The sequence below is a fragment of the Lutzomyia longipalpis genome, chromosome 3 (genome assembly GCF_024334085.1).
Source record: "Lutzomyia longipalpis isolate SR_M1_2022 chromosome 3, ASM2433408v1".
In the NCBI taxonomy this organism is placed as follows: Eukaryota; Metazoa; Arthropoda; class Insecta; order Diptera; family Psychodidae; genus Lutzomyia; species Lutzomyia longipalpis.
Genome location: NC_074709.1, coordinates 9,007,982 through 9,033,688, shown reverse-complemented (window position 1 = coordinate 9,033,688; position 25,707 = coordinate 9,007,982). Strand labels below are relative to the sequence as shown.

Below are 25,707 nucleotides of genomic sequence, written 5' to 3'. Positions count from 1 at the left end.
ATGATTAATAAAAATTCATCAAAGAAAAAAAATCTTTTTGTTTTTAGTGAACTCAGATTTAATTGAGCATTTGTAAAAGTTCTCGAGCACGCAGGTATCGACTCTCATGGAGTAAATGGGCATTTTGGGGATCTTTTTGGATTGCCTGGTCAACTTCCTGAATGACCTTCTGTGCGGTTTCAATGAGATAATCCCGACTAGCCCCTTTACTCTTTCCCAGGTACTCCAGAACAATTGGCCACATCTCCTGGTTGAAATTCTCCTCATTGAGGGCATTGTTCTGAATAAATTTTTGCTTTACCTTCTCAAACTTCCACTGTTTCTTGTCATTCTTCCAACGGATCAGGTAATCATGGGCAGTCTCCTTTGCTAGATTCTTCAGCTTCTCACGCGAATTTTCTGCCTGCTTCTCTGTCAATTTGCGCTTTTTGTCTCTCACTGATTCAACATTCATTTGATTCTCAGGCTTCTCGCTCTCTCGGAGTTCTTCCTCTGTGGGTTGTCTATCCAGGTCATCCTGATGTTCCTCCTCAATTGCACCTTCGCCTGGAATATTCATGCAAATATATAGAGTTTCCTGCTAGAAATATCTCAGAGAAATCATGTGGATTACCATCATCGTCATTAGCTTTCCTTTTCAGGGATTTTTCTCCGTTTTTCCTGGGTTTTCCTCGAGGCATTTTTCTCGCACTCAGCTGAATGTCAACAAAAACAAACAACATAACCTTACTTTTCTCTCACCACCCTGAAGTTTTTGAATGCAAAATTTAATCTTTCGATTAATTTGGAGAACCAAAAAAGAAGTTTTTTGGACAAATAGGAAGAAAAAAAAATCAAAAATTAGGGGAGACTACAAATCATTACAACATTTTGTGAATTTAATTTTTACAGGATTTCTACAGTTTCTACACATTAAGCAATATAGCTGGTTCCTAGGAGGACTTATTCACAACATCTCCAACCCATTTGCGTAGCTTGTCAGTATCTTGGAGCCCAATAATTCGATTTGCTTCCTTGCCTTTGTTGAAAGCAACCAACACAGGAACGGATGAAACCTCATAGTCCAATGCGAGGTCACTATGCTCATCAACATCCACCTGCAAATTGAGAAAAAAAATTAATCCTTCTAGACCGGAGGGATTTCCTTTTTGAAACAAACTCACCTTTAGGAGTGAGATTTTTCCCTCATTTTCCTGGATAATCGATTCAATCCTCGGTGTTAGCATCTTGCACGGACCGCACCAGCTGAAAAGAATCGAGAGATTAGTATCCTGGGAGAGAATTCTCATGAAATCATGCTCTAATTACGTTGCAAAAAAATCCACAATGACCGGTGTTGGGCTCTTTGTGACCTTTTCCGTGAATTCCTCCTGCGTCTGGATTTTGTAGATGTTGCTCCATCGTGGACGGGATGTGTGTAGAAGCTTTCGTCCTTGTCCCACAATCCTGGACACGTGGACACTACGAGAAGTCAAATGGAACATTTTTTTATTGCGTAAATAAAATTGATCGCAACTACCACGCAAATTGAGCACAAAAAAAACAACACAGATTGACGTTATTATAGTCGACTAAAATATCCATTCTTGCAAAGTTGAAGATGTGGAACGGGTGGAAGCTCATTTAGTCAACTGATTCCACAGAAATGGAGCGCGTGTGAAAAAAAAATAAAACGAAGTGGCAATAGCGAATTTTCTCGCTTTTCCTCGAACAAGCCGCGGAAAAGCGAGAAAATTCGCGATTACCACTTCGTTTTATTTTATTTCAAACGCGCTCCATTTCTGTGGAATCAGTTGACTAACTGAATTTCCACCCGTTCCACATCTTCCACATATGGCAAAATTGAAGCAAACTTCATGGATATTTGTTGTTTCAACCTGCGAAGATGCAACATAGGCTGACTCAGTAGACCAAAGAAAAAAAAATAAAGTAGGTGAAGTTCAAAATCTGGAGGAGTTTTATTTAAGGAAAAAAGGGATTTAATCCCTGAATCTCATGGCGAAAGTCTCGCCAGACACGAAGAATCTCATCCCAGTGGAAATGCATTGTTTTTAAGTGGAGTGCGTTTTGGGAAATTCGTACTCTTGGTGCGAAAAAGCAAAACACAAACGAAATTTCCGGAGGGGCAGTTGAAAAAAAATCCTCTGCGCAGTCTTGTGGCTCTCTCTGACCAGTCTATCGATTGCTGTGTCGCAGTCTGGAGCGTTTTCTCTGTGCTTTTCAAAGGAAAAGATTTAATTGTTTGTATTTCGCTTGGGACATCCACTCAAGAGGCGCGACAGCTCAAGTGGTTGTGTGTGGTGGCACAGAGGTGTGATAAATCTGACCGATAAGAGGAGGGCTCTTGAGAATCACGGTGCTCCTGGACAGCGTTTGTGCTAATCTATTAATGGTAATCGCGAGAGGAGCGTACGAGGGTCCCATTAATTGTAAATCAACCACGCAAATCGATTGTCTTGCGGGAGAAAGTGCCGTGGAGAAAATATGTCAGCTCTACATTTGGGCCCGAATATTGAGGGCTCCTATGTGCCCATTGAATCGTGCACGGAAGTCAGGGAGATCAATGAGGAGGACGATGAGGATTTCCAGGATGCGTGCGAATCCATCCCACCGCAACCTGCTGCCGCAATGAACCTGGAGACATCCCTATTGGAAGCCAATTTGGCACTTGATTACTTCTTCAACAATCGCTTTGCCGAAGCGAGGAACATCTTGAAGCCCTGGTGAGCCACTTGTGCATCTCATTATTCTTCGTCACCTTTTTTTTCTTTTCGGTGTATTCCTCATCATCTCTCTCCACTATATAACTTATTACTTTTACAAGTACATTTTCACTCTGCTTCTCTCTTTGCGTTCTTTGTGGTATGCGCACCACAGAGTTTTATTGAAATTTCGCGCTTTGTCCTCTCTCTCTGCACATCCCATGTGCCTCTGTGACCAAGGAGGATGTTTATCAAATTATTTTTTATTTTTTATCTTGCCCCTAAAATATTTCTCTTTCTCATTAAATAAAATGATTTTTTTTAAACTTTAAAATGATTTTTCTTAAATAAAAATTCAAGAATAAGCCCCTTTAAATCTAAAAGATTAAAATAAATTTGCCAAAAGTGGGCGGATATAGCCCCCTTCTTCCCTAAAGAGTTTGATAATGTCCAAAAGTAACTCCACTAATGTGCTAAATGATGATTAATTGTGGTGTTTGTTGCACGTTTAGCACGTTTTTCAACACACAAGAATATCTTCTTTTTTTGCGAAAAACTTGTATGAAAATGTTCAGGGTCTTGACCGTCTTGAGCAAGTTTTTTTTTTCAATGAGATTTCTTTCTTCATACTACCCTAACAAGTACCTACCTACAGTCCCTCGACAAAAATAATAATGCAAAGGCCTTCAAATAAAATATTTTGTTTGGAAAAATCTGAAAAATTTCTTTTCTGTGAACATTTTTTCTAATCAATTTTTTTTGTTTGAAAGCTACATTCATCCCCTTTCCAAATCTGCCAGGATGACCAAAATCGGATGAGGGGTTAACCCTTAAAAGCCGATTGAAGACGATCCAGTAGACACTTGCAAAAAATCCCATTTTCTCTTCAATTAAACCCTAAAAATCAACCCCTTATCCAATTTTAGTCACCCTTCCAGATTTGGAAAGGGAATGAATGTAGCTTTCAAGAAAACAATTGATTGGAACAAAGGAATTTATGCAACGACATATGAAGGATGATCCTCTATCGCAGAACAATTTTAACCCATCTCATCTTGTAGGGGAACATAAAAAATAGAAGAATCGCGAGAGAAACTCCCCAATATCCACTGGGATCACATAGAAAAGTGCAGTGAAAGTACAGTCCGGGAAAACATAACCTCAATTTGGGAACAACATTTAAATGAATAGGAGGAACTCCATTGTGTTCGACCAGCGTGGCATCGGGACCTCTTGAGCTTCTTTATAACCTTCCCAACCTTTCCTGTCTACCCGGATGAAGATTTGAATGATTTTTGCTTCACTTCTGTCTTTCCGGACTTCCCGTCGTTGAGTCGCACTCCAAGAAGAAAAAAAAACTCAACGACGGGAAGTCCGGAAAGACAGAAGTGAAGCAAAAATCATTCAAATCTTCATCCGGGTAGACAGGAAAGGTTGGGAAGGTTATAAAGAAGCTCAAGAGGTCCCGATGCTATGCTGATTGAACACAATAAAGGTTCCCCTATTCATTTAAATGTTGTTCCCAAATTGAGGTTATGTTTTCCCGGACTGTACTTTCACTGCACTTTTCGATGTGATCCCAGTGGATATTGGGGAGTTTCTCTCGCGATTCTTCTATTTTTTATGTTCCCCTACACCCGAAGACCTTAGGGAGGGGTGGGAAGAAAAAAAAAAATGTTCCCCTACAAGATGAGATGGGTTAAAATTGTTCTGCGATAGAGGATCATCCTTCATATGTCGGTGCATAAATTCCTTTTCACAGGAAAAAAATATTTTCCTACTTCTTTGGACAAAATATTTTTACTGAAGGCCTTTGCATTATTATTTTTGTCGAGGGACTGTATACTGTTGATTAAAAAATTTAACTTGTTTTCTAAGTAAAAGCATTCGGTAAGAGGTTTTATGGGGTAAACTCGTGAGGTTTTAATGCTTTTTTTGAGGTCCAAATTAACGGTTTTTATTAAGAAATAATTATGTTGAATTTTCTTGTGAAAGAATGGGGAAGAAATTGAGAATTTCTCAAGAAGTCTGTAAAAATTCTAATTAAGAAATATTTTTACAACGAGATTTCTTTAAAAAAATATTTTTTAGTTGAAAATTAAAGGACAGATATTTTTTTATATAAAGAAATATTTTATTATAACATTAATCCATGACCCTAATCTAATTTTAATGACTAATGCTATAAAAGACAGAAAAAAACTAATATTCTCATGCCCCAATTCTCCACGGTAGAGTGAACTTTTCGCCAATTGTTTGGTTTTAAATGCTCTATAATGCCCACCCTCGCATTACTTTGTGTATACACTTATATAAGGTAAAGGAGTTTATTCATTTTTATGTGGAAAAATCTCTCCTTCGGGGAAACAATAAGATGAAGCGTAGGCTTGAAGAAAATTAAAAAAGGAAAGAAAAGAAAATCTTCAAAGAGATTATATCCTTGTTCTACTGGGATCAGTTAAGAAAATCAGCAAAGATTTTCACTAAAAATACAAACAATGACGTCAAAAATGTCGTTTTTGTGCATTTAACGCTTGAAGCATTCGCTTTAGTGCTTTGTTAATGATATTTGACAAAATAGTTTTATGCTTCATCTGCTTTATGTATTTATTGAAGGAAACAAAGAAGCATAATGATGACGTCACAGTTCGTATTTTTTAACTGATCTTAAACAAGTTCTTAGAGCAAATCTCAAAGAAGTAAAAGAAAAATCTGATTTTTTTTGTTCAGTTTTAAATCTTTTTATTTTCAAAAAAAAATTAAATAGTTTTCTCAAATAAAGAGATTATTGAGATTTTCACATAGAGAAGCGAATAAACTCCTTTATAAATTATTACCTCAAAAATTATCGTGTGTGTGCGTGGAGATGAAAGTAAAAATAAAAATTATTAGAGCTTTTTTTTTGGGGAAAGAATAAAGACAAACTTTCGAGAATTTTATTGTTATGATGTCTCTCTTTCTCCAAATGACCATGACCTCGCGGGAGACTTTTCCTCCAAATTCTCTGATGCGTTTTATATTATTTATTTATTTACTTTTTCTACTTTTCTGTTGTAGCTAAAGAAAGATAAAAAATAAACTAACAAAATGACTTTCCATTTGTGTAAAAAATGAAAAGAAAATTTACTTCACACGGAACTTTATCAATTTTATTTTTCCCATTTTTCCTAACTTCTCAATTTGCATGTTTGCGATTAAATGCAATTAAGCGCACATGTTGGGGCGGGGGGAGGAGAGAGATTTGTGAATCCTGCTTCATAAGAATGAAATATTTTTCACATAACGTGGTGGGAATCATCATTTATAATGGGATGAAGAAAATATTAATATTATGAGATTTCGTGGCACGTTTGTACCAAGGTGGGGCCTAGACTACATACATTACAGAGTGAGGAAGGAAGGTAAAAAGAAAAAAAAATAAACTGGGGGACAAAAATGGAATGTCACGAGGTGTAATGGTCAGGTAATTTATATAATTGAAGGGTCTCTCTCTCTTTGCTTGTTGCCATGAAGAGAGACAAACATTTTAATAATAAAAAATATTACTTTCTATGAATTTCACTAAAAGTCACTGCTGAAGGTTTTTTCTTTTCTTTTTAATAATTCCATGTCTGGATTTCCATTCCATAAAACGGCGTAAAAATCTCAAGACTTTTTTGAGTAAATAACTTTGCAAAAAAAAAATGAAGAACCTTCTTGAGACGACTTTTTTCTCCTAAAATGAATTTGCTTTTTAGACGAATCTCTTGTGTTAAGATAACAAAAATTCTAAAGATTATATTGTTACTTACATAAGAAATCATGGAGAAAAAAAGATGAATTGAATAGGAAAATAATAAATAAAATTCTAAACAAGAGAGAATGAAATGAATGGAAAAGACAATGGAATTCAATGAAGAAAGACGTACAAAAATACTCCTTCTTTTGTGAAAGATTCTACAAAAGAGCGCGCTAAGAAGCCCCTCAAGAATGTCTTTGATTCAATGACAAGCATTCATTACACATTGCTTTTGCGTCTGCATGATAATTCAGAAAAAGCAGAGATTGATTTTGTAATACAAACAACATGCAATCTTATCTGCAATTGAACTCAATTTCTTTTAAAATAAATTCTATATTTATTCCATATTTTCCTTCCTGATCAGTGTGGTGTAGCCAATGTGGGGGTGAGGTGGAGTGTTAGTTGTGTCTCAACACCCTAAAAGTTAAAAAAAAATTCTTTAAGAATTAAAAGAAATTAGATTTTTACGACAAAAATTGATAAATTTGATATTTTGACGTTTAAAAAAACGTTAAGAGTTTGAAATAAATGTCAAACGTTAGGAATAAATCGTTTGAAAGAGAACGTCAACCTTGGTACTAAACGTCAAAATAAGCATAAAAAACTTTAAAAAGGCATGCCAAACCCTAAAATAAGCATCAAATTAAGGCAAAGGCATTTTAAATACTAAAATAAGCGCCAAACGTTAGAAAAGAAACGTCTAATATAAAAAAAAGAAATCTCAATGATAGAATAAACGCCAAGTATTAAAAAAAAAGTCAAATCTGGCAAATATTTAGAATATTTAAGCGAATCATCCGAATCTTGACGAATAAATCTGAATCATGATGAATATAATTTAAAAAAAAAAGTTCTAATTTTCTTGACAAATAATCCAAATCTTGACAGACTTCGAGTCTTTTTAAACGAAAATCGGAATTTTGACAAATAGTCTGAAGCTTCTTGACAAACAATTCGAAATGTCTTAACAAATACTTAATTCGAATTTTATTCGAATTTTTTTCTCGTTAAACGCCGGGATAAAAAACGTTCAAATTGTACGTCAGATTTTTCAAAAAAAACGTCAATCGTAAGCAAATGAACGTCAATTTTAACAAAAGAAACGTCAAACGTTAGAATTACACACAATCAAAAACTTCCAATTTGAATGTAACAGCCGCGTTAAAATTATTTAATCTCCATTAAAAGAACGTTATTCACTATACATACAGTAAGTCCCCCGCATGCAACCAAAATTGGGTTTTAAATTATTGTAGGGGATCATTAAAGGTTCAAAATAAGCGTGGTCATTTCCCGGAAAAGCGCTGGGAAACCTACGAATTTTCCGATTTTCTGTTTAACCTATGTTGATTTATTTCTCAATTTCTAGCAATTGTAGAATATTGCGATTGGTGTCAAATGAAAGCTATATCAATGCTTAATATTATATATTAAAACCATTTTCCAAAATGCACTAGAAGGTGAAAATTCGGAAAGATTTTCCGAACACGCATTTTTCTTTCGCCTCCCATTTCCACAATATTGCATGGGACCACCTGGAACATCCCTTATTTTGTAGCTTTTTTAATCCTCTTTCATTTGGTATAGCACTTGCAGGGGAAATCCACTGGGAAAACTCGCTACAGAATGATTTTCCAAAGTTAAGCACGTTTTCGCGTTGGAAGAAAAGAGATAAACGATTTCTCCTCTTTGATGTTTCTAGAATGTTCCCCTAGAAAAAAATTGTCCATCTCTTTTTCTCCAATGCGAAAATGTGCTTAATTTTGGAAAATCATTCTGTAGCGAGTTTTCCCAGTGGATTTCCCCACCAAGTGCTATACCAAATGAAAGGGGATTAAAAAAACTACAAAATAAGGGATATTCCAGGTGGTCCCATGCAATATTGTGGAAATGGGAGGCGAAAGAAAAATGCGTGTTCGGAAAATCTTTCCGAATTTTCACCTTCTAGTGCATTTTGGAAAATGGTTTTAATATATAATATTAAGCATTAATATAGCTTTAATTTGACACCAATCGCAATATTCTACAATTGCTATAAATTGAGAAATAAATCAACATAGGTTAAACAGAAAATCGGAAAATTCGTAGGTTTCCCAGCGCTTTTCCGGGAAATGACCACGCTTATTTTGAACCTTTAATGATCCCCTACAATAATTTAAAACCCAATTTTGGTTGCATGCGGGGGACTTACTGTATGTATAGTGAATAACGTTCTTTTAACTTTAAAATAAATCATTTTTATCCACTTGGAATCGATTTCTTAAGCCATTTCTTTAGTAATAATTCTCTATTCCCCTAAAATGCTGAGAATTCCTTTCTTGTGCAACATTGTAGGGCATCAACGAGTATGTACCACTCTGTGGGTACATCGGTCTTTGCTGTTCTCGAAGCCGTCCTCACATTTGAACCGCAGCACATCCTGGAAGCTGCATCAGCACTCAAAGTGTGCCTATCGGTGTGCAATAGGCACCGAAAGAAAGTTACCATAACTGAGACAATTGGGAAGACCTTCAAGCGTCCCAATTATGAATCCTACACTGCATTGGAAGCCCATGCTGAGCTATGTGCTGCTGAGGCACTCCTTATGCGCGCCATGATTACATTTATTGAGGATGAAACACTCACGAGCCTCATTAAGGGTGGCATGAAGATACGAGCGTGCTTTGGCAGCTACAAGGAGTGCAGTATGCTGCTCAATCAAGTTAAGTGGCCTTCGGCAGAGACACGATTGCACTTTGAGAGTGGCGTAAGGGTGGGATTGGGTGGGTTCAACCTCATGGTGTCGCTGCTACCGGGACGTGTGATACGTTTGCTGGAATTTATTGGATTCAGTGGGAATAAGGAGTTGGGGATGCGTGAACTCCTTGCGGGGTATCACTTGAAGGGACTGCGGCAGGTGCTGTGCGTAATGGGCCTCCTGGGCTATCACTTGATCGTGTGCTACGTGCTGAGTCATCGTGAGGGGGATTTGGCGTTTTGCGATGAAATTCTCGAGCAGCAACTTGAAATCTATCCGAATGGTGTGTGGTTCCTCTTCTTCAAGGGACGCCTGGAGTTTATGCGGGGGAATCTCGAAGAGGCGACGCAGTGGTACAAAAAATCCTGGCGCTCACAGAATGTTTGGCCACAATTTCATCATGTTTGCTTCTGGGAGTTGTTGTGGATTAACTGCTTGCGTCAGCAGTGGCGCGAAGGGCTGCTGTATGCATCCAATTTACTCGATCACAGCCGATGGTCACGTACAATCTATACGTACCAGAAAGCAGCAATTCTCATGCAAATCCCCGAAGAAGATCTCACCCCGGATGAACGACGCTCCATTGAATTCCTCATGAGGGATGCCCCATTGCATAAGCAACGAATTGCCGGGAAATCCATCCCATTGGAGAAGTTTGTTGTGAAGAAATGCGAAAGGTTCTTTGCGCAGGGAAAGTACTTGCTGCTAGCGGCTGTGGAGTTAATGTACATTTGGAATATGTTTAAAATTCTTGGGAGGCATTTTCATCTCGCCGATGGGATTATGAAGCTCATTGATAAGGTAACGGCTGACGATCGCATGCCACGAACGAAATTTGATGCTGACAATAGGGCACTGGCGAATCTCCTCAAGGGCGCCTGTCTCAAGCAGATGAAGAGTCCACTGCAGGCACTCAAGTAATTTTCTTTTTTAATTAAATTAAGGGGGGTCTCTTTTGAGAGCCGGTGAAATTTAATGTTTTTATTTTTCTTGGGATTTTTTTAAACTTGGTTTTCAAGTGTTGGTCACATTTAAAGACTTATTATTGAAGAGTAAGAAAACTACTTTCCGCCATCTTATGTGCGACGCCATCTTGAGATTTTCCTCAAAAGACAAAAGTAGGCTTTTCTCAGGATCTATTGGATGGATTTTGATGGGGTAAAAAGCAAATGAAAGAGGAAGCATTAGCGAAGAATGTACCGGAAGGGATTTTTGAATTTCCATTCTGGGGTTGAGAAAATGGAAAAACGTCAAAAATACCTGAATAAAAGTCACATTTTTCCACTTTTCTCAGCCCCAGAGTGGAAATTCAAAATTCCGCTACATCAAAATCTGCATTGGTATTTCCTCTTTCATTTGCTTTTTACCCCATCAAAATCCATCCAGTAGATCCTGAGAAAAACCTACCTTTGTGTTTTGGAACAGTTCTGTGGAAAGGTCGGAAAATCTCAAAATGGCGCCACACCTAAGATGGCGAAAAGTGATTTTCTTACTCTTAAAAAATTGGGCTTCAAATGTAGCCAACATTGGAAAAAATGATTTAAGAAAAAAAGAAAATATTAAATGTGTGTCAATTTCAATAGTTTGCCCAAGAGACCCCCCTTAAATTAGCAAAAGTTTGTGACTTAACTCTCTCTATTTTTTCATTTAATTTTTATTAACACATCAGACACTTTGAGGCTGTTGTTGCAATGCACAAAGACATCAAGGAGGACACGTACTTGATCCCCTATGCCATTGTGGAAATTGGACTCATCTATGCTGACCAGGGAAAACGTGAGAGTGCCATAATGGCTCTTGAAGATGCAAAGTTAGTTTTCTCTTCACCTCTCTCTCTTTGCAATTGAATTGAATTTTATTTAATTTTTCATTTTGCAGGAAAAATTTTACGGGATATTCATTGGAGTCACGCCTTCACTTCCGCATCCACTTGGCACTGACTGATTTGAGAAGTAATCAATCTCAAAAGGATTCCTAAAGAAGCTAGTCACCAAAAAATAAATAAATAAAAGAAGAGAGCTATTTGTGCGTCGTAAACAATCCCAACTGACTAGAGAAAAAAAATAAAAGGATTTTACTCTCTTTTGCATAAATTAGAAGAAGAAAAATGGAATGGATTTAATTTTGTATTTTTGGTCAGTATTTTTCTACTAATTACTGCGTACTGTGCGTTGTTTTTTTTTAATAGGAAATAATATAATTTAGAGAGAGAAGCCCATTTTATAATAGTTTGTTGTTGTTGAAAATATAAAAATAATAATTGTAAAAAAGATGCAAAATAAAAGCGAAAAAGGAGGGAAATTAATTTGTTTTATTTTAATCAGTCTTATCGCATGAATGGGGGGAACAGTGAACTCTGCACATATTACAAAATGATGGATAAGGGGCCCCCGTATTAATCCCAAAAGAATCGATAAGAAAATTCATTAATTTACCTTTAATCTGAAATTTGATAAGAAAATCCGTTATCTAACGATATATTTTTTAGTTTGAAATTTGATAAGATTCACGTCGTTTGTGTGCGCATGTGCCGCAAGAGGATGTAAGGTGGGGGTGTTGCATTAGTCGCTGATTGACGCGGTCAGTGCATTGCTTGCTAAGATTTTCACGATAAGGATGTTTATTCGTCCTCTGAGTCGCTCCCTGCGTAAATATCTCGTGCCACAGCGTCCCTTCACCTCAGCATCCTTCTACGATGATCTCTACGAGAAGACAAAGCTAAAGTACAAGTGTAAGTTGATTAATCAATTCGCCTTTTTCCCCCTCAAAATTGACATTCAAATTGCATTGATAAGAGCCATGAGCGCCATGAGTATTAACCCTTACGCGCTCAAGGTAGTTTAGCTGCTCAAATGGGAAAATTACGTGAGTTGGAAAGAGAGGGATGTATGAAAATACGTGAGTCAAGGGTTAAAGGTTTCAAGGTTCTGCAAAATCTTCCAACTTGTAAAAAATATTTCTTTTAGCACTTTAATTAATTTTTAGAAGAATTTAAAAGTTTTTTTCTCTTGAATTTTCTTTAGCTAAGAAATTGCCAAAAGACGTTAATCTCCGCGGGGTATTTGCGTGCAATGAATTGGATCTGGGAGAGGTGGAAGTATATGGCTTCGACTATGACTACACTCTGGCATGCTACAAGCCCTCCCTGGATTGCCTACTCTACGACCTAGGACGGGGGCGACTCATAGACGAATACAAGGTACAATCATTCCCTCAAAAGAGGATAATGTAGTACCGCTGCCTGGTACCTACTGTCATGGTATAGGACAGATTGGCTTATGTGTGTGGGATTGGCGGGAGTCTTAAGGTGACTCTCTCCCGAACCACCGTAGTACGGTTGGCTCAGTTGTTCGTGGAGCATGGATGCGTGTAGACGGACTCAGTCCATAAGTTCTGAATCGTAGTACCTGGCTATGACAATTGGTATCTCATTATCAGATTACAATTATTCAAAGACTTTGTCTTGTTGTAGTATCCTGCGGGAATTTCGAGTCTTCCCTATCGTCCGGATTTTACAATCCGTGGCCTCCACTATGACATTGAGCAAGGGCTGCTAATGAAGTTGGATTCATTTCTGCAAATTCAACTGGGTACAGTCTATCGTGGCTTGACCCCACTCTCAGATGCCGAAGTCCTGCGAATTTACAAGAATCGCATCCTGTCCATTGCCTACGTCGAAGGGAATTCCAAATTAACCGATAGCCGACCGAAAATGATGCAACTGGCGGATCTCTTTTCCGTACCAGAGATGTGCCTCCTATGCAATGTGGCGGAATATTTTGAAAGGAATCACATTGATTACCATCCTGAGATTCTTTTTCGTGATGTCAAGGTAAAGATTGGAAAAGAATTTATTTATTTTTTATCCTTTCAGGTCCATTGGATCATACGCTAATCCAAAGGCTCGATTTTGAAAATGTTTAGTTATTTCGTTTTTGTACTGAAATTTCAAGATTTCAAGCGAATTTCAAGGGTTTCTTGGTCGCTGAATAAGGCACATTGAGTCCAAATTAGTACAAAACCTACAAAACTATGTCTTTAAATGCGCGGACCTGAAAGGGTTAACCAAGAGATGAATTAAACATTTTTTGTTGTTCTAGAATTCTATACGAGTCTCCCATGGGCTTATGCATGGGATTGTAATGAAGAATGTGCATGAGTACGTGGAGCAAAATAAGGAGTTAATCACCTTCTTTGAGCGTCTCACAGCGGCAGGGAAGAAACTCTTCTTGGTCACCAATAGTCCCTTTCAGTTTGTCAATACGGGCATGAAGGCACTAATTGGGAGTGAGTGGAAGGATTTCTTTGACGTGGTCATCGTGCAGGCACGCAAGCCGCGCTTCTTCACGGAAACCACGAGACCCTTTAGGTTGCTGGACGAGAAGACGGGTACCCATCTGTGGGATCGTGTGTCACGCCTGGAGAAGGGTCGTGTCTACTACGAGGGCACTGTGAAGCAACTGCAGGAATTGACGGGCTGGAATGGGCATCAGGTACTCTATTTTGGGGATCATCCCTACAGTGATCTCGCTGATGTTACATTGGAGCACGGATGGCGCACGGGGGCCATCATAAGTGAGTTGTCGCATGAAATTGAGACACTCAACAATCCGGAATTCAAGCAGAACGCCAATTGGTTGCAGATGCTCACGCAGTTGATTGAGGATCATCAGGATCGGGACACCGAGGAAGCCACAAAGGCACTAAAGCGCTGGATGGATGAACGTGATCACCTCCGGAATGCCATTAAGGTGATCTTCAATAAGCAGTTTGGATCCGTCTTCCGTACCTACAACAACCCCACGTATTTCTCACGGAGACTCTTCCGCTTCTCTGACATCTACACATCAAATGTAACGAATCTCCTCCACTACGGTGTGGATCATACATTCTACCCACGACGAGGTGTTATGCCCCACGAATATATCTCATACTTTATGTGAATCCTCACTTTTGCGAATTTAAGGAGTAGCTCTCTATATTTTGTGCTTTACAACACATTAATTGTGACGCCATTGGACAATAATTGCCAATTTAATGCTTTATTTTTGATAGAAAATCTTTTCTTTTTTGTATTAGCTCTAATCCCCGCATGAGAAGTATTTTATATAGTATTTTTTTGTTGTTGTTATTCTCATTTTACTCTGTAAATAAAGTGCAAATTGCGTAATAAAAAAAGATGTTTTTTAATGCTGAAATAGCTTAAAATTAATCCCAATGTTGTGCTCAACGCATGAGCCGCGTTTTGTCAAAAGCAGCTGGAAAAATTCACTCTTCGGGAATTTTTAGAAGCCGAAAAAACTCAAAGGATAGGAAAGGATGACGTGTAGAGAACTTCTGGAGGATACGGTAGTGATTGAAGATAATGATGATCAAGTGGAGGAAGTAATAAGCATAAAGGAAGGTAGCTTAAAGTACGAGAGAATTGATTTTATTTTATATCTTTTCCATTCATAAAAATCCCAAATTGATGTATTTTATTTTCATTCCAGTGCTTCTCCGGGAATACCAGAAGTAGCTGAAGGTTCAAGCCCAGAAGAAAATTTTGTGTTAGTTGTCTTTAATCACAAAATTGTAGCTCGAAAGTTTATTTTTTCTCCTTATTCCAGAGAAGTTCTCATGGAGTTTCCGCTGAATGTTCAAATCCAAACTGGCACAGAGTACCCGCCACAGTCAGATGATGATCCTCTGCAGGACACAAAGGTACCATCAGAGGAAGAGCATTCAAAGTACATTTGCCAAATTTGCAAGGAATCCTTTAAGACTGCATCAGCACTGCTGGCACATCGTGTCTCCCATGCCCTGGATGAGACATTTCAGTGTCCTCGATGTGCTGACTCCTTTGCCACTGAATCCCATCTCATGGAGCACATGAAGAGTCACAAGAGGGGTGATGTGCTATCCTGTCGTCTCTGTGGCAGTGCATTCAACAATACAAATCTCGTGCGGCAGCACATCAAGTTGATACACCTTCAGCATTTAACGACTCCTCCTGTGGCACCATCAGGGGCACCTGCAGAGGATAATCCAAAGACTGATGAAGTGAGGGATTTGAGGAGTTCCCGACAACTTCATTCCCGCTACTCAGGCAAGACGATAATTAGCCATTTCCTGCAATCACGTGCAGACGAACCCATTCCAATCCTTCCGCTCCTTGGACCAAAAATACGAGGACAAAAAGGAAGGTAATTCACTAAACTAATCCCTTCAGAGACTGTCCCCAGTTTTTAATGAATTTTCAAACAGGAAAATTGTATTCAAATGTGAGTACTGCGGACGCATCTGGGATTGCAAGAGTAAACTGGAGAAGCACAAAGTATCCCATAGGGACGATAGGCCACATCACTGCTCGGATTGTCTCAAATCATTCAAACTTCGTGAACAATTGGCGGTTCACAGGGTAGTCCATGCGACACAGAGAGCAAGATATCGATGCTCAATCTGTCAGGAAGCATACTGTAACATATACGTCCTCCGCAGTCACCTCAAGAAGAAGCATAAGGTTTGGCCAAATATATTCTATTGAGAATTAATTTTAAAGGAATTCAATGAATTTCAGATAAGTCACACAACTCGCTATGAGAGACGATCTCTCTTCTACATCACCGTCACTCCAGGAAATACATAGAAATTGATCTTTCAGAGAACAAGAGGAAGGAAGGATTTCATGAGATTCTTGAATAAAGCCCTTTGAAATTAAAAGAGATCTATTAATTTTGAAGGAAAAATTTTTATTTTTAGCTCTTCTTTTGTTCTTATAGCAGCATTCCTTTGGCAACTGCTGCAGCTTCCTCAGCTCCAACAAGATTCTCTGCAATTTTGAGAGCAAATTCAAAAGCAGTTCCAGGACCACGGCTCGTGATGAGTTGTCCATCTTGAACGACTGTCTTATCATTGACGTAGTTGTAGGTGGAACCCTTGAATTGATCCTGGACGCTAGGATATGATGTGATGGACTTCCCCGTGCCAATTGAGTGAGCAAGAAGAGCCGTGGGAGCAGCACAGATTGCAGCAATTAGCCTATTGTTGCTCTCTTGACGTTTCAGAAGCTCTCCAACTTCCTTAGATTCAGCCATTGCCTTTGCACCACCCAAACCACCTGGAAGGACGATGGCATCGTATTCCTGCTTTGCTGCCTCGCTGAGAGGAACATCGGGGTGAATTACGACATCACGGGAGCACTTGATGGGAACTGTGGTGCCCAATCCGCCAACTGTTACGTTAACCTTGGCACGCCGGAGAACATCCACAGAGATGACAAATTCCATCTCCTCGGATCCAGTAGCAAGGATCACAAGAGCACTTTTAGACGACATCCCTTCTCCAAAATTGGTCAGAAAATTGAGATTTTGTAAAGACTCTAAAAGAGTTAGCCGGCTTGTGACATCGATTTAGCCTCAAATATTGCATCATTTTGCCCCTCCGATCGCAATGAAATTAGGTACAGAGTATACTGGCACCAGACGGTTTTCACCAACGACATTCATTTCCCCCCCAGAGCCATCCTTCATAGCGCCCCCATATAAATTTCCTGCTTTTTATTATATATTTTGAAATTGGCGCCCTAAATGTAGTTCCAAAAGTCACCACACTGCTATTTTTTGGTACATTTTGTTGAAGAGAAAATGAGACAGTAGTGTACGTCACTGATACTGTCTCCCTCCCACAATAAGTTTTTCGCAATTTTCACGCGTTTTTCGCCGAATTTCCCAGCGAAATTACCTTTTCTGTGACCAGGAAGCGACGCCGCGTCGTTTGGCACCCCTCTGGTTCAAAACTCTCAAAATCCGCGCCAGAAAAATTAGTACAAAATGGGGTTTTTTTATTCGGCGAATTTCGCGCCAAAATTTTTACTGAAACTCCCCGGGGCCCCCTAAGTATTTCCCGCGTAGGCCCAAGTTCTAAAAATGAGTTTTTCCTGGAAAAATAAATATTTTAAAATTTTTCCGCACAACACAAACAAACATTTCACGCACACACTCAAAAAAAACTCACCCACACAAAATGCCAGAGTGAGAGGAAAGTATTTTTTTATTATTATATGGCCGCTTGAAATCGACAATACAGTGTACTCATAGGATATTTCCTACGAAACCATGGGAGAATATCGGAAAGAAAACATTTGAATTTTTTATTGGGATCCAAAACGTCAAGATCTAGTGAAATTGCTGCGCGAGTGCTCCGCAAAAAAGGTGGAATTTGTGTGAAAAAAAGTCGTGAATGTAAAATAAATCACATTTTCTCCATCTCGTGTACCTCTGGCATCCGCCACCTGCACACTCCCTTTGCACATTTGTGTGCCCCCGTGGAAAAAACGCACACTTTTGGGACACCTGAAAAAATCATCTCGTCTCGCCTTTGTCGTACGAGGAGGACAAAAAAAATACAAAATCTCTTTTTTTCTGCTTTGGAGATTTTGTGTGGAATTGTAGGAGAGGCTCATCTTGCGGGAATAATGTGCAGGGAAGGAAGCTAAGCGAAGGAAAAGTGTGTAAAGAGAGAGCGAGGAAAACTTCCTGTGCGGGAAAGGAGTGAGATTTTGTTTTCTGTGGGGGAAAGTGTTGTGAGGAGATTTTTTGAGGTGTGTGCGAAAATTTTCAGCCAGATGCATCCGAGTGGCTGGGAAACACGTGAAATTGGAAAGTGAAATTGTGACCCAGAATCCTCAGTGTGTGCGTGATAGAAAGGAGGTAAAACAGTGGACCAGGGACAAGGCGAGAAGTCCGGGGAATTTCCTCTGTAAAGAAGAAGAGAATTTTGCGTCCACCATTCCTATTTCTCTTCTGATTCAACTCAACATTCTCCCTTGGGCGCAATTCTCAATCAAGCAGAAGTGTGAAATTGTGATTAGTTGTCCTCATAGACGAAAATGCTATTAATAACCAAATTGAATCACTAAAAGAGAGTCCAAGGAAGAAGCAGAAGACTCTCCTCACAGCTCGAACGACCTTCCTTCCTGTCCGTGCAGTCCAAGTGGAAGATTTTGTTGGGTTTTGTTTTTTTGGCCAGGAGGCTGCAGTGAAAGATTGACGACAAAATGCCCGGATTAATTGGTGTGGGGGAATTTGTGGATGAGACCCGTGATGACTACAATTCCCCAACAACATCCACCTTTGTCTCCCGTATGCCACAGTGTCGACAAACCATAACTGCCCTCGAAGAGGTAAGATCCCCATCCAACTATTTTTTTTGCTTCCAAGGAAAATAAGAGAAAAACTGGGTGAGATATTGCAATTTATCACGGAGCTATTTCCATTGCAAATTGCTACCGGAAATTGGATTCAATCGCTTCGATATTCGCCTTATCAAATTCCCGCATTTACATGCAGCAGTTTTATTTATTTCTTGCTCACTTTTTTTTCGTCCCCACATTCTCCATTTCACCACATCTCTCCCCCATTCCACGCGACATCGCGCGAGAGAGAGAAATTCCATCGTGATTCACAAGAGCGATATATCTGTTGTTTTTTTCTTAACTTAAATTCTTCAGCATTTCACTAAAACCGGCTACATTTGACCCGAAATAGAATAAATACGGTGTCTGTGTGTATGATTTTGGGTAAATAAATTAATTTGATAGCTCTTGGATGTTTTGGATGCTATCCAAAGGTGCCGTTCAAAGAGAATTCTCTGTGCATATTTTAATTATTATTAATCCACCTTCAAAAATATACATACACACACAGCAATTGATGGGCACAAGAAGAAGAAAGTGACTCACAACAGCCAATTGCAAAGAGACCGGTATGGTTACTTTTTCCTCATACATCGTACCTCCTAAATCACCACCTTTTTAATACTTTTAAAATGTAGAACAAGAAATTGTAGAGCCACGAATTGTCTTGAGAATTGATGGGCAACATGTTGGACTTGTTTGCAAATAGAAAAAAAAAACATTATTTCTCAAGGACTTCAGGGTGTGTTTAGCTGGTTTTGAACCCAAGATGTTTTGCGTGGTAGTCAGCAAAGTTGGCAATTATCCTAAATTTTGTTCTATTTTTAAAGAAATTACTTTTTATGTATCGATTTTGCTAAAAATCTTTATTCTTACAATACTTCATGATTTTTAATATTTTATGAAAGGTCTTAAAAGATTTTGACAGTTGTGTTTGAAAAACAATTTTTTATGGTCCTTTCAAAATCTTTTAGGCTATTTTCTAGAATAACAAATCCGTTTTTCTCTTTTATGGGACGTCAACAGAAAGATTTGAAATAATTAATTGTCAAAATCTTCCAACAACTTTCAAGTTAAAAGAAAATAAAAGATTTTTAACAGATTCAATCCCCTTTTTTTGTTTTTGGATTAAATTTTTATTAGTGAACATTTCGCATAATTCTTTCTCGTCCTTTTAAATTCCATTTCAAATAAAAATTTTCTCTTGAAACGTGTCATTGAATATCTTATTTGTCCAATTCAAGAAAGGTAAAAAAACAAAGATTGTGTCATAAGATTAGAAATTGAAAGCAGGAAAAAAATACAGTGTTGGCAGAGAGATTGTCCCGTGCAGATAAGACCACAGGAGGGTGTGAAGAAAAAGTCTTTTACTTGAAATTCTCGATAAGAAAATTTATCAGTATGATGAAAAATTCCCCATCAATGAATATTTTTTTCTGCGCTCCGAAGAGAAATTTATTTTGTTTGAAAGGTAACAATCAAAAAAATCAAATTGTTCTTTTAAACTGATTTGTTTTGACCACGAAATATGTATACATGTGTCTATCACAACATTATTATTTTTTTTTTGTATTTAATGCTTTCAGAGGCAAAGAGCAACATTATGGTAAAGCGCCAATATTTGCTGCCATCGTGTAAATATGTGTATACAATAGTGTGTAATGTCTGACAAATGGCATAAATTCATTTGAATGAATTAATCAGAATTAATTGATTTACCCACCCTCCTTCTCACTCTTTGGCATTCACACTGCCAACAGTATACACAGATGGGTAAATGAAGAGTATAATGTGTCATTTCAGTTTGTTCTTTTATACACATATAATTTGTATTGCTCCCCCCAATTGACTTATTGGGATGATTTTCGCACTCATTTCAAATTCAATTAGTAATATAATATTTTATTGAATTAATTTCCCTCCTCTTTGTACCTTCTTCTTTTTTTTTTTGTTTAAAAATTAAGCTTTTGATTGACACGCGTGAATTCACGCGAATATAAAATTAATCAAACAATAATTGGTCTTTTGCGCAAAAAGACATCAAAGGAAATATTTTATAGAATTTTCATTCTACTTCTCTCATGCTTTTCATTCCTCTCGTGATTGCGAGAGTTCTTTAAAAGGTATATACATACACATTTTGTCAAGAAATTATAGATTTAACCCAAGTTTTCATTTTAAGTTTAATATGGGTGTAATAATAATAAAACAAATAAATAAGTAATAAATAAGAAAAATAAAAAAAAAAATAATTTTACAAAGTCCATTGAAGCTTTTTCTTGTCGCAAAATATTTCTTTTTTGTGGGGGTGTTATGAAATGATTCTAAATTGTGGCGCCCTAAATAGGGGGGAGCATAAGGGGGCTTTGGTCAACTCCCCCAGTAACCTCCACCCTCGCCTCTCGTTAATCTACAGAACACTTTGAGCTAACAGCCATCCCCGCACAAGGCTGAGTTCCGACTGACTCTCTCTACACTCATCAGCACTCTTTGCTATTCTCTCATCTAATTACTCTCTCAGTGCTCTCCTACATTTTCTTGAGGATTCTTATCTCTCTCTTGCCTATTTGAGGGTTTGTAACCTGGGGGCAGAAGACCGTTGCCAAGGGGTGGGCAGCCGTAACAGTTACTGCCAATCTAAGTGTACTCACTCTATGAGCAGGTTAATATTCGCTGGATAGTGAATCGGGTGCTACAAAATGGAATTTATATTTTTGATGTGTCTCTTCTCAATGTAAAATGTGTGTAAAAATTTTTTCTTCATTCCCTCTCGCGTTCATCAATTGAAAATCAACTTGAGCGCCGGAAATTCATTTTTGCCTTCCATTCGTGTAACTCACATCGTCTATTGCCCTCCACAGAAACTTATTTCGTTTTTTTTTTACCCACCATGCAATGCTCTCTTGCAAGAACATGGATTATGCAGCTATATGATGATTGGTTTGATCTTAAATTGGAAAAAAACATTCAATTTTGTTTTTCTTTTTTAAATGTTTAACAAATTGTAATTTCCAGGGGTCTAGGAAGTGCTAGAGAGGGTTCTCAAGTGTCTAAAGAATCCCAAAAAATTCAGGAATTTCAGGCATTTCTTAGGGATTAAAAGAAGTTTTTTTTTCAACTAAAAAACTACATTGGAAAATTTAGAAAGGGAATTCACAAACGTTAGAAAAATCACAGGTAAAAAACCTCTAAGCCTCTTAAAAAATTCTCACAACATTCTGACTGAAAAAGTATTGAACGCAGTTAGACTTGAACCTATGAAGGTGGATTAAAAAGCAAGAATCAAGGCAAAAGGTACAACACTTTAACCCGCTGGGCTAACTAATTTCTTATTTTTCTATTTGCTTGCAAAAGCGATATTTCATTCTTAATTAAAAATATTGAGCAAACAAAGAAAAAATCTAGAAATTCAATCTAAAAAAAAAAGCGGCAAAAGGATACGGAAGTTTTTACTGGTGTTTTTCCACCACACAACTCAATTTTTATCAACATCAAACACCGCACAAGAACATAAACTTTATTTTCAATTTAATAACTTAATATATTAAGTATTTTCGCTTTTCAGATACTCTCATTGCACGTTTCGTGCTTTAAAAATGCAATTTCTTCAGTAAATTTCCACATTTCATTCACATTATATTGAAAATAAAAGTGCAATGCATGGAAGAAAATGAATGAGGGGGGAAAAAATGTTTGGCAAATGCGAGATCGGAAAATAAATAATAATACAAAAAATAATGTTACAACTCTCTCATCTGCAAAAATTGTATTTAATTCGTGTAAAATGGTGTAAGACATCGTGTGGAGGGAATAAATTACAAAATATTGTAGGTAAAGTATATGGGAGTCAGTGTCTTAATTGTTGGAGCACTAAATGTTGGGGAAAAATTCACAGAGTGAGAAAATTTAGTGTTTATGAGTTCTTTTTCTTTCGTACAGAAAGAAACAAAAATTATTAAAAAAAAAATTGTACGAAGACGGTGTGATGAATAATTATGCTAATTCCCAGCGCCCAAATGAAATTTATTTGCATTTTGCGAGCGTACACATTAACACCACCCTCTTTGGAGTATATAGCGATGTGTTTAATATCTCAAGAAATTGTCAATAATCCACGAATTTACCTGGCGATGTCTTCACTCACACCAAAATGGCAAAATTTCTCAGATTTTTCACACATTTTCTTTGCGACATTTCAGGGCTTTTTTTTTGGGGGGAATTTTGCAATGTCTCTCTCAGGCTCATGTCATATCTGCACCACGTATACAATAAAATAAAAATAAAAAAGAAAAAAATAAGAGTGAAGAAATATAATCAAGAAATTTCACAGAGATAAGATAAATTGACTTTTTTTTCATCATCATCCTTTACCATTGCACACAAGTTTGTTTCTGTTATTTTTTAAGAGCCGTAAGAATTTGATTCAACAATTCCCCTCTTCAACAAAGAGAAAAGTAAAAAAAGGTTAATAAACAGCTCCCTCGCGAGGGATATTCAATAAATTATAAAAAAAAATTGTGTAATAATAAACATATTGCAAAAGGGCATAAAAAAAGAAGAGTGGAAAAAGAGCCCCCAGAAAAAAAAACAGAAGACACGGCTTTATAATAAAAATGCGTTTGTAAATGTAATAATTGGATGGAGAAAAATTGCTATAATTTTTCTAATTGAATTAAACTCACCTGTGCGTGTTGAGAGACACCATCAGTTGAAGATGCAAAAAGTTAACATAATGAAAACAATGGTTTTTGCATCAGAGTGCATCAATCATTCATAATATTATGTATAATATAATTTATTTTTGTCGAGCATTAAAGCATAATGAAATGTCGCAAAAAAGTGATGCAAAGAAAAAAAAGAGGGAATTTATTAGTCCAGCGGGTTAAAGTGTTGTACCTTTTTTTGCGTATTTATTCTTCGTTTTAATATGAATTTTGTGGGTTCAAATCGCACACTGTTTTCAATTTTTTTTTTTATTTGCTGAAGACAGGAAAAAGGTAAAAGTCTTAGAAGAATTTCAGTTAAAAAGACCAAAATATTCAATTTTTTGTTCAAAATGTCTTTTTTTTAAACAATTTAATGAGTAAATGATTTAAGGTCGGTCTCTTTTGAGAACTGGTAAAATTAAATGTTATTATTTTTCTTGGGGTTTTTCTTAAAACACAAAGGTAGGTTTTTTTAAGGATCTACTGGATGAATTTTGATGGGGTAAAAAGTGAATAAAAGAGGAAATGCCAATGCACAATTTGTTGGAACAGAATTTTGAATTTCCATTCTGGGGCTGAGAAAAATAGGAAAACGTCAAAAATATCTGAACAAAATTTACATTTTTCCATTTTTCTCAGCCCCAGAATGGAAATTAAAAATTCTGTTCCAACAAATTGTGCATTGGTGTTTCCTCTTTCATTTGCTGTTTAGCCCATCAAAATCCTTCCAGTAGATCCTGAGAAAAACTTAATTTTGTATTTTAGGGTAGCTCTGTGAAAAAGTCGGAAAATCACAAGATGGCGTCGCATCTAAGATGGCGAAAAGTGATTTTCTTACTCTTCAAAAATTAGGCTTGAAACGTAACCGACATCGGATAATCAAGTTTAAGAAAACTCCAAGAAAAATGAAAACATTCAAAATATGTCAATTCCAACAATTTGTATTAATAATATGACTAATCAATTTGACAGTAGATATTTGACCGTTTTATTCAACGAGAGAGTATTTTGACCAATTTAATAGATGAAAGAACTTTGGCGAAAATGTAATTTAATTGATTCTACTGAACTGAGTGTTACTTTGTAACCATTTCAATCTCTTTTCATTTCTTCGGTTGACGATGCAGAGAATAAATTTTCTTTTCCCTGAATTACTTGCGCGCTTTGGACTGTTTGATCTTGTTATTTTGACTGTTTCATTTTGTTTTTTTTTAATCGACAGTTTCTCATACCTTTCACCGAATTTCTTCGGCGTTTTTGAACATTTGAATGGATTTTTTAGCTGTGATTCTTTTTTATCTTCATTGAATATTTGTGTCTTTTCGCTTATAAAATTGATTAAATTAACTGATATATTTTGTTAAATTCCTTTTCGCTGATAACATCAGTGATTTTAATCAAAGTTTTCTTTTTTCTTGAGAGTTTAAGGAAACTTTTGTTAAACAACACACTGGCCATTCAATGTTAAATGTCATAATAATCAACAAGAGGTATGCAAAAAATTCCACATTAATCTCTACCAAAGAAGAAATCACGCTTGTTTGTCCTCCAAGAAATTCTCAATGATTTTTCTTTAAGTACAAATACCCCCCACACCCACATTTTCCTTCGATCTTTGCAATATAATAAAGTACAAAGTGTATCAAGTGAATGACACTCCCACTTGACTGCATACTGCAAAAAAAACTACATACATACATATATGTTGTAAAACACCATTGCATGTATGAAAGTGATTTGCAAGAAAAATGCCCGTGCAGAAGAAGAAAAAAAAGTTGCTTTGGGTGAGTGAAAAAAGGTGCACAGAGAGAGAAGGTGATGGTGTTTAAAGCTTCCCACCCCACGGAGTAAATTAAATTGTAAAAAAAGAGTGCAAGTTGTTGCTTTAAAAATTTATTATATTCACTTATACCACCGCCGTCAAAACTATTTGTCATTGCACTTTGATTATGCAATTTTAGTTGGGACATTGTGGGTACAAAAATGGGAATCATTTAGCATTCTTTCGTTGTTGCTGTGTTGTGTTGAGCTGCATTGAGTTGAATTTCTGAAATTCTCTCACATAAAAAATGAATTAATTTTATTTTTGATCTAAAGACGGTTTGCAAACATCATGAAAAGAGCCTCAATGGATTTTTCTTCAGTTGACATAAAGTAAATTTATGTTTTCTGAATTAATTACAAGGAAGAAATTAACAAAAGTAGTTCAAGTATCTCTCATCACTTTTTTTAGAGGAGCTAATGACGAAAAAACATCCATAAGAGTTTCAACTTAATCCATATTGAGGGAAGAAATGGAAGAAAATGTTTATTTGCTGTACCAAAAATAACATAATTAATTTCACAGCATGTTTAAATACAATTTGAGATTTTTATTTGTTCATTTTTGCCCTCTTTCTCTCTCGGCATCTGTCGTCGTCTGGGAAGTATCAAAAGGGAAAAATTCCTAAGTTGTTGTATAAATGTCTTCAAAGAAGAAGTAAAAAAAAAATAGACACTCACGCGGTTCTAGGTCAAGTGAAAGGAGAAGATATTCAACGTCTTTTTTGTTGCATATAGATCTTTTTTCTTCACGTTTTTTTTGTGTAGGGAATAAATTACAAACT

The 25,707-nt window shown here is 37.0% G+C and overlaps 7 protein-coding genes across 9 annotated transcripts in view; 4 read left to right on the top strand and 3 right to left on the bottom strand.

Annotated features, from left to right (window-relative positions):
* Window positions 1–34: 34 nt before the first annotated feature.
* On the bottom strand, window positions 35–760 carry LOC129791982 (uncharacterized protein C7orf50). The gene is made up of 2 exons (XM_055830680.1): window positions 614–760; window positions 35–546 (listed from the first exon to the last, which is right to left on the bottom strand). The coding sequence occupies exons 1-2, from the start codon at window positions 720–722 to the stop codon at window positions 59–61; spliced, it is 597 nt and encodes a 198-aa protein (XP_055686655.1). The 5' UTR covers window positions 723–760; the 3' UTR covers window positions 35–58.
* An 80-nt stretch (window positions 761–840) lies between these two features.
* LOC129792010 (thioredoxin-like) lies at window positions 841–1,564 on the bottom strand. The gene is made up of 3 exons (XM_055830724.1): window positions 1,309–1,564; window positions 1,164–1,245; window positions 841–1,097 (listed from the first exon to the last, which is right to left on the bottom strand). The coding sequence occupies exons 1-3, from the start codon at window positions 1,482–1,484 to the stop codon at window positions 933–935; spliced, it is 423 nt and encodes a 140-aa protein (XP_055686699.1). The 5' UTR covers window positions 1,485–1,564; the 3' UTR covers window positions 841–932.
* Window positions 1,565–1,896: 332 nt separating this feature from the next.
* On the top strand, window positions 1,897–11,521 carry LOC129791855 (tetratricopeptide repeat protein 39B-like). The gene is made up of 4 exons (XM_055830442.1): window positions 1,897–2,723; window positions 8,818–10,137; window positions 10,890–11,030; window positions 11,099–11,521. Exons 1-4 carry the CDS (start codon window positions 2,485–2,487, stop codon window positions 11,196–11,198), a joined length of 1,800 nt encoding a protein of 599 aa, XP_055686417.1. The 5' UTR covers window positions 1,897–2,484; the 3' UTR covers window positions 11,199–11,521.
* A 238-nt stretch (window positions 11,522–11,759) lies between these two features.
* LOC129791889 (5'-nucleotidase domain-containing protein 3) lies at window positions 11,760–14,398 on the top strand. The gene is made up of 4 exons (XM_055830503.1): window positions 11,760–11,951; window positions 12,244–12,419; window positions 12,693–13,052; window positions 13,321–14,398. Exons 1-4 carry the CDS (start codon window positions 11,837–11,839, stop codon window positions 14,161–14,163), a joined length of 1,494 nt encoding a protein of 497 aa, XP_055686478.1. The 5' UTR covers window positions 11,760–11,836; the 3' UTR covers window positions 14,164–14,398.
* On the top strand, window positions 14,397–15,922 carry LOC129791938 (zinc finger protein 257-like). The gene is made up of 5 exons (XM_055830612.1): window positions 14,397–14,634; window positions 14,713–14,769; window positions 14,830–15,405; window positions 15,467–15,722; window positions 15,780–15,922. The coding sequence occupies exons 1-5, from the start codon at window positions 14,540–14,542 to the stop codon at window positions 15,846–15,848; spliced, it is 1,053 nt and encodes a 350-aa protein (XP_055686587.1). The 5' UTR covers window positions 14,397–14,539; the 3' UTR covers window positions 15,849–15,922.
* Window positions 15,923–15,930: 8 nt separating this feature from the next.
* LOC129791990 (protein dj-1beta-like) lies at window positions 15,931–16,728 on the bottom strand. Its single transcript, XM_055830700.1, has one exon. The coding sequence runs from the start codon at window positions 16,534–16,536 to the stop codon at window positions 15,976–15,978; it is 561 nt and encodes a 186-aa protein (XP_055686675.1). The 5' UTR covers window positions 16,537–16,728; the 3' UTR covers window positions 15,931–15,975.
* A 607-nt stretch (window positions 16,729–17,335) lies between these two features.
* The window catches only part of LOC129791801 (arfGAP with SH3 domain, ANK repeat and PH domain-containing protein), a 30,648-nt gene continuing 22,276 nt past the window's right edge, over window positions 17,336–25,707 (top strand). For 2 of the 3 annotated variants that reach the window (XM_055830326.1, XM_055830327.1), the window contains exon 1: window positions 17,350–18,383. In XM_055830326.1, the coding sequence (XP_055686301.1) occupies window positions 18,258–18,383 (126 nt within the window). In that variant the 5' untranslated portion in view covers window positions 17,350–18,257. Of the gene's footprint in view, window positions 18,384–25,707 lie in introns of all 3 variants that reach the window. The other variant, XM_055830325.1, reaches the window with a different exon arrangement.

Coding starts and splice junctions, on each gene's coding strand:
- LOC129791982 (XM_055830680.1), bottom strand. CDS start 722: ATGTTGTTTGTTTTTGTTGACATTCAGCTGAGTGCGAGAAAAATGCCT. Junction 547..613: donor GAAAGCTAATGACGATGATG/GTAATCCACATG, acceptor TGAATATTCCAG/GCGAAGGTGCAATTGAGGAG.
- LOC129792010 (XM_055830724.1), bottom strand. CDS start 1,484: ATGTTCCATTTGACTTCTCGTAGTGTCCACGTGTCCAGGATTGTGGGA. Junction 1,246..1,308: donor ATTGTGGATTTTTTTGCAAC/GTAATTAGAGCA, acceptor GATTCTTTTCAG/CTGGTGCGGTCCGTGCAAGA. Junction 1,098..1,163: donor GAAAAATCTCACTCCTAAAG/GTGAGTTTGTTT, acceptor CTCAATTTGCAG/GTGGATGTTGATGAGCATAG.
- LOC129791855 (XM_055830442.1), top strand. CDS start 2,485: ATGTCAGCTCTACATTTGGGCCCGAATATTGAGGGCTCCTATGTGCCC. Junction 2,724..8,817: donor AGGAACATCTTGAAGCCCTG/GTGAGCCACTTG, acceptor GCAACATTGTAG/GGCATCAACGAGTATGTACC. Junction 10,138..10,889: donor AGTCCACTGCAGGCACTCAA/GTAATTTTCTTT, acceptor TTAACACATCAG/ACACTTTGAGGCTGTTGTTG.
- LOC129791889 (XM_055830503.1), top strand. CDS start 11,837: ATGTTTATTCGTCCTCTGAGTCGCTCCCTGCGTAAATATCTCGTGCCA. Junction 12,420..12,692: donor GACTCATAGACGAATACAAG/GTACAATCATTC, acceptor GTCTTGTTGTAG/TATCCTGCGGGAATTTCGAG. Junction 13,053..13,320: donor TTCTTTTTCGTGATGTCAAG/GTAAAGATTGGA, acceptor TTGTTGTTCTAG/AATTCTATACGAGTCTCCCA.
- LOC129791938 (XM_055830612.1), top strand. CDS start 14,540: ATGACGTGTAGAGAACTTCTGGAGGATACGGTAGTGATTGAAGATAAT. Junction 14,635..14,712: donor ATAAAGGAAGGTAGCTTAAA/GTACGAGAGAAT, acceptor TTTTCATTCCAG/TGCTTCTCCGGGAATACCAG. Junction 15,723..15,779: donor ACCTCAAGAAGAAGCATAAG/GTTTGGCCAAAT, acceptor AATGAATTTCAG/ATAAGTCACACAACTCGCTA.
- LOC129791990 (XM_055830700.1), bottom strand. CDS start 16,536: ATGTCGTCTAAAAGTGCTCTTGTGATCCTTGCTACTGGATCCGAGGAG.